Raw genomic sequence first — 7,194 nt, forward strand, 5'->3', positions numbered from 1 at the left:
AAACCGAGAATACAAATGTATCCATGAGCGTACAAAGTGAAGCTCCGCTTACCATACAACCAAAACTTAAGCATAACGAAATATACGAGAGAGTGAAAAAATACATTGCTTTCTGTCGTAGATAAGCCTTACACGCTAACAGATTATTTAATCTGTTATTTTCCTTCATCGTCTTCGTCGTCTAATCTTTTCGTTGGGCTATCTTTTCTTTTGTGTAGCACCAAAACTTTTTATGAAAATCAAAGGGTTGCGATCCATCAGTTACATCGCTAACCACACAAACAGTTCCATATCTCGCGTTAGGCGATGGTGTTAATTTGGTTGTAAATATCGCCATGATAAATTCATAATCTCGATTCCTTTGTTGATATTCTTCGATGGCAGTAAATGAATGGTTCTTGTAAATGACTTCGAATTCCAAAACCACCAAATCGTACTTGAAAATATGTTCCACAATACATCATGATAAATCACCAGCGGACACACAAAGCACATGAACTGGAATAAATGTTCTGTGATTTGAGCAATCCGATGAATCCATCTTGACGATATGAATAGACTCAACCACAAAAAAAATATTACATCATAGATTAACCGCAATGTATCTTTGGATCCAAATAAAGCATCATCATATCCAAAGAGACCAATTAGCGGAGCAAATGTTTTTGAGCACCAGAATAAAAAACCGTCAACATCAAAAAAATTCCATCACCTTTAGGAGTGAGTGTAAGAGCCCCATAACCGCTGAACAGAGGTAGATAAAGTGTTTAATGATAAGATCTGATTGAGTCTTATTGTAACCATTATCTAATCCACCCCTTGAGTCGTCGGGATCCTATATTCGAAATTGAAAATCATCTCTCAAAAAGAATTTCATGTCGGAGCAGAATCGACAATGGAGATGAAGAACAATTTCAATCAGGGAACAAGGAAAATTGCTTGAACAAACCTTCAGCGGATAGGCATCGACACACCACCGGAAAACTCCCTGGATGCTGGTCGGAATGAAACTCATCCCAAAGTAGAGGAAAATTACGAAGAATTGAAATGAGAAAACCAATGAAATTTCAGAAATCATTGGCCAATTTATTAGGGATTTGTAATTAAAATAGAGAAGTGAAAACTACAAACAAAGAGAAATCACCGACCGGCGTCAATAAAGCCGACGCCGGCCGGAAAACACTTGGAAGAGAAAGGCTTGCCGGAGAGAAGTTTTTTAGAAGCGTCGCTTATCACAGAGAGAGAGAGAGGGAAAAAAGGTTAAAAATTGGGTTTCCCAAAGGTTTGAGTGTTAAGTTTTTAAACAATGTCTAGTTAATATTTAACTATAGTTAATAAAAGAGAGACACCGTTATGATTTCGTTAACTTTCATCTCGTATACAATATTAAATAAGTATAGGGATCATAGTTGGTGATTTAAATTGGGCATAAAAAATAGTTAAAGTATTTTGTTGGATACAATATTAATTGAAGTATTAAAAAAAGACTTTATTAAAAAGCTTATCGTAATTTAGTTTGGGAATTTATATGGAATTTAAAAGGAGTATGAGATAACTAATAATAAAAAGATAAGCAGGGCCACGACATACTTTACAAAACAATTTTTTTTTAGTTCATTAACAAAACTATCTGGTATTTCTTTCTTTAAAACTTCAATTATATTTCATTTCGTAGACATTTGCTATTACTATGTTTTTATGTTCAAACGTAATTCCAATGGATATTAATATTATTTAGGTTTGCATTTTTTTTTTTACTCGGTAATATTCAATAACTTTTTTTGTTTTGATTTTATGATTACAAAACAATTATATTAATTTACTTATAATAGGATTCTTTTAATTACTTATATTAATATACATTTACACACATACCCCACCATACACATTTCATTCACATTTAATTACATTTTAAAACATATTACCGCAACAAAACAAATCCAATTTCTTCAATTTTTTTATGATCCGATTGTCGACAAAACAACATCATACTACTTCCAATATTATTCCGTACATTTCATTCCGAAAAGTTACGTTTATTCAAAATGACAGTTTTTGTCAAACTAATAATGTATATTTAATGATCTAAGATTAAATTGTTATTGCACGAACAACAAATTAGCAATTTTGTTTTAACGTGTAGATTTATTATTTATTACAAACTATGAGAACTTGTTACATAGACGATTTTACCATAAGAACTCTTTATGATTCCTATTAGATTCAGCACAAACAACCTTTCTTACTCAAAAATACTAACGACACTTCCATCTCCATGCTCATTATAGAGTAAAGACACTTTCACGTTAAAGGGTAAATGTAATATCAAGGCAACACATCCGTGAACATAAGTTCTCTGAATATAAATATATGATCGATAGAGTTTCATTTAAATAAGTTGCCATGGTCATTTATTTTATGAGACAATGCATAAATTTGACGATAACTAAGGTTATATATCTTATTATTTCGTTTTATTACTATATTTTGCTAAATTTTCTTATTCAATTTAATTGGGATTAGCATTTTGAGGGTTATAAAGAAGCTTATGTGTTTGCTCTACCTCCGTAATTGATTAAAGATTTTTTTTTCCAAGTTTTCTTAATGAGTTCATAAAAGAAAATATTTATCAATTTCTTTTTAAAATATTTATCAAATAAATTTATAAAATTTAAGATGTCTCTAGGTAATGTACATTCTTTTCTGTGTAATATTTGTAATATTTTTCCTTCTTTTCTAAAACTAAGATTTTTTTTCATTAAAAACTTAAAATCATAATAATTTAGCTAATTAATATAATTCAAATTAATTTTTTTTTATAAATAACAGAACAAAAAATAAAGATAAAATAAAATTTCTGCTAGAGCTCTCAATTTTTTTTTTATCCAATATATAGACATATTAGTGTTGTTTATAGTCTGTCGACCGAAATACATATTGTATAGTCAGTCAAACGAAACGACCCACTACCTTAATTGCAATTTTGTTTTTATAGAAAAATGTATATGGTGTTGAGTAAAAAAGATTATATTAACCATATAGTGTACAAATATAATTAATATTTTATAATTATATTTAGGCATTTTATACTTTTAAGGTGAAACAGAAATTAATATTTTTGGCGTGGGGTGTGGAAATTAATTTACTGGTTAATTGTGATTACATGAGAAAAGTGTGAATTTTTATTTTTCGGTCAACAGTGTGACTCAGCAAAGCAAGAAGAAAACAAAACAACCAAGTTAATATATATATATATATATATATATATATATATATATGTATGTGTGTCCATGGACAAAGCTATTCTTTGCTTATCTTATTTTCATCTTTTCTCTGGAGGCACAATTTTTTTCTTGTAAGTGTTCATATCTGCTTATCACTGATTTCAGTTTAATCAGTGATACTGCCTATAGCACACACTAATTAATATGATTCTGATTTGGGAAATTCACGATTCTGTTAGTTTTTCTAGTTAGCTTCACTATATTGGTCTACTCTAGATTGTTCATTATAACCGTGATATGCGACTTAAAAAGTGTGACTTTTTTATATATAGCAGATTTCCTAACTACAGTGAAATGGAGGGGTCATCGAAGAAATCTACCAGTAAGAAGGCAATGGTTTTACCAAATTATAAGGTTGGTAAAACTATCGGGAATGGGTCTTTTGCGAAAGTTAAATTAGCAGTGCATTTAGCTACAGGACACCGTGTTGCTATCAAAATCTTTAATCGTCTAAAGCTTAAAGACACGGAGGCAGACATGAAAGGTATATACAACTGTGACTATCCCTTATATATTCAATCATTTCATGCTTTTGATAATTTTTTTTTGAATGGATTAATTGTTGCTAATAATTTTCATATTAAATGTTGAAAAGCTGACACAAAAGATTTATGTTCAACCTGTTGTATATACTTCTTTTTTTTAAAACACTCCCACTCGATATATAGATTGATTCCAAAGCGGAAATGTTACTTAGTGATACTGATACCGATCATCGCATGAGTAAATTGTTTTTAGTACAACAAAAAGAAATATTTCTTTGTCGTTTGGATTAAGTTAGGGAAATGGATGATATATAGAAATATATCCCAAAGCGGAAATACTATTTATTAGTATCGATCATTCCCATGAATTATCATTATTAAGGGGTTAAATGTATTATTATCGTTGATAATATTATTTCTTAATTATCTTTTTTTTTTTTTCTCTCTTTTGTAGTGCACAGGGAGATCAGAATACTCCGATTGTTGAAGCATCCCAACATCATCCGTCAGTATGAAGTGATAGAGACGCCTGATTACATATACGTTGTAATGGAATATGTGAAATCTGGCGAGCTGTTTGACTTTATTACAGAGAACGGTAGATTACCAGAAGACCAAGCTCGACATCTCTTTCAACAGGTTTGACAATATTAATTCTCTACTTTCAAATTAAACAGTTTGTAATTAAGACATCATATATCTTTTATTTGATTGGTAACATAAAAGTTCATATCATATATATACTGTATTCAGATCATATCTGGTGTAGAGCATTGTCATCACAACGGAGTCGTCCACCGAGATCTAAAGCCAGAGAATGTGCTTATGGATACAGACTGCAACATTAAGATTGTGGATTTTGGACTGAGCAATGTCATGGAAAATGGCAACGTTTTAAAGACAAGCTGTGGGAGCCCTAATTATGCTGCTCCAGAGGTATATTAATTTGGAAAAAAGAAATCAACATATTAATCGTTTTTGTACTTCATTAACTTATATCCCAAAATTGTTATGCAGGTTATTAAAGGAACACCATATTCTGGACCAGGAGTAGATGTATGGAGCTCTGGAGTGATACTGTATGCTCTCTTATGCGGTTCTCTTCCTTTCAACGACGTAAAGATTCAGGTTCTATTCGATAACATAAAGGTATTAATAGACAGTTAGCTTGTTCATAAATATAAAATCATCTGTTTATACATGCTTTGTATAGTCTAGATAATTATGTTTTGTGTGTGTGTGTGTGTTTTAGAGAGGATCATATGATATCCCAGATTATTTATCACCTCTTGCTAGAGATTTGATAGCAAAGATACTTATGGTTGATCCGCTGATGAGAATCACCATTCCTGAGATTCGTCAGCATCCTTGGTTCAACAAGAATCTTCCTCCTTGTCTTGCAACTCCTCCATTAGCTACAACAGAACAAGCTAACAAGGTTATAACTTTTATAATGTAGTAACATATAACATCATTTTATAAGAATTTGTTACATTTTCGTATTGATGATTATTTCCAGATTAAGGAGGAGATAGTCCAGAAAGTGGTCGAGATAGGATTTGATAGGAACCAAGTTCTTGCGTCTCTTCTCGATAAAGTCCAAAATGAGGTAATGAGTGTTTTGATATGATAATAACATTTATACTCTAACAGTGTCAAAGAAATGATTACTAAAGTTTCATTTTGACATTGTTTTAGGCTACAGTTGCATACCATCTAATACTGGACAACCAAAACCAAAAGAGTGTGCCTAAAGACCAAAAACCTAAATCCAAGTTTAAGGAGATATCGGTACTTACTCTCTTTCTCTGTAAACATAAATAATTGATTCTATAACGTAACACAACACAGTTGCATATATTGCTAAATGCAAATCGAATGTATCATTTTTGTCCTTATTTTGGTATAGCTATACGAAGAACTTGCTAGACAGCGCAAGAGGTGATGGATCTCAATTTATCTCCCTTGGCCTCGTCGGCGTGCTCTAATTAAAGCTCAAATATATCATCAATGCTTTTTAATTAGATTATTCTTGCTTCGTATCTAAATGTATATGCTGTTTTGGACTAAGTTATCTATTTTTGTAGATGAATCTTGCTTCAGTCTTTTTTTTTTCTTTTCTTTAATCATCAAAATAGCAAAAGAAGTTAATTTGTATTGTCTATTTGGATCAATTTTTGTAAAATGCAGTTACCGTCAAACAATATTTTTGTTCCATTTACATCCCCAATTTCAAAACAAATTCCATGACTAGCAAGTAGTATGAAGTTTTTATAGAACTTTTTCAAGCTTAGAGATTAGTTTATATTAAAATATATATGGTAGTGTATAAAAAAAATTGTTCCTATCACACACATCGTATTTCAAACTAGTCACTACTTTTGAAAAATGTTAAGTGAAAGAAGCACTAATAAGAAGACTCTAACAGATGTTGTCTCTAAGTCTCAAACTTCAAACCAAAACAGCAATTTTTCTCGTTTGTTATTTTCTACTGATTCCGATTGAGGTCTGCTTTGTGAACTGTGATCTTGTTTTATCTGATATTTAGAGTGTGTTGTTGTCAAAGAAAGAGAGGTTCGGTATGTTCCATGGATGTAGCCAGCAAGATCATAGTCGTCAAGTAGCGAATGAACCTGGAGACTCCATGCCATCTAGTTTTGTGGAGGTTAGTTTTAGTGGTTCATCATGTTGATTTTGAGAAGGTCTTGGGTGATCGTATCTACGGTTTCAGCGTTTGCAGCCATGGTGAGAAGAGAAGATGAGATGAGAGTGAAGAGATTTGAAGGAGAAGATAGAGAAGAGGAGAGATCTAAACAAGAGAACAGAGGAGGCGAGGCTGCAGGGAAAACAATTTTTTTTAGAGTATCGATTAAGCTCTGATATATTGCAGAGGCTGGTTATACATTCATGTATATACATACATTCTCTAGAGGGAGACTCTAGGTTAAGCTACATATAGAATGAGATACAAACAAGGTAAGAAGATATTGAGGTAATTAAATCATGATACGATTGTATCCTTAACATTTGGCAATCTAGACTTTAGTGGTCGAGGGAATTTACTTGATACATATAGTTGCAAGCCATGCAGGTCATACGTTTATTTTACAGTACTTGATACATATAGCTGTAAGCCATGCAGGTCATACGTTTACCTTGACTATCAAGTGAAAGGTTATTTCCGAGGTCGGAAGATGATCGGTGTTGTTAGAACGCATAGCCAATGAGCCATATGCTCCTTACAATGCACAAGTTTTGTGACATTTGGAATCACAGGAACCTGGAGGATGATGAGTTGAGTAACATTAATTTAATTAAGTTAAATATATGGATATTGCATGGACGAGAAGACGATCGGTTATATGGTTGTGATTTTCGCAACATGGACGTTGCGATAGGAAGTACACAAAGGAAGAGCCTTAGCA

General features: G+C 32.0%; 1 protein-coding gene across 1 annotated transcript; it reads left to right on the forward strand.

The window, feature by feature from the left end:
• The first annotated feature begins 3,562 nt into the window (after positions 1 to 3,562).
• LOC147937289 (SNF1-related protein kinase catalytic subunit alpha KIN12-like) lies at positions 3,563 to 5,930 on the forward strand. Its single transcript, XM_087470165.1, has 8 exons — positions 3,563 to 3,768; positions 4,224 to 4,408; positions 4,523 to 4,705; positions 4,787 to 4,918; positions 5,022 to 5,207; positions 5,289 to 5,378; positions 5,468 to 5,560; positions 5,679 to 5,930. The coding sequence occupies exons 1-8, from the start codon at positions 3,579 to 3,581 to the stop codon at positions 5,712 to 5,714; spliced, it is 1,095 nt and encodes a 364-aa protein (XP_087326291.1). The 5' UTR covers positions 3,563 to 3,578; the 3' UTR covers positions 5,715 to 5,930.
• The last annotated feature ends 1,264 nt before the right edge of the window (positions 5,931 to 7,194 follow it).

Source organism: Camelina sativa, chromosome 10 (genome assembly GCF_030686135.1).
Source record: "Camelina sativa cultivar CO46 ecotype springtype chromosome 10, ASM3068613v1".
Lineage (NCBI taxonomy): Eukaryota > Viridiplantae > Streptophyta > Magnoliopsida > Brassicales > Brassicaceae > Camelina > Camelina sativa.

Coding starts and splice junctions, on each gene's coding strand:
- LOC147937289 (XM_087470165.1), top strand. CDS start 3,579: ATGGAGGGGTCATCGAAGAAATCTACCAGTAAGAAGGCAATGGTTTTA. Junction 4,706..4,786: donor CTAATTATGCTGCTCCAGAG/GTATATTAATTT, acceptor ATTGTTATGCAG/GTTATTAAAGGAACACCATA. Junction 4,919..5,021: donor TTCTATTCGATAACATAAAG/GTATTAATAGAC, acceptor TGTGTGTTTTAG/AGAGGATCATATGATATCCC.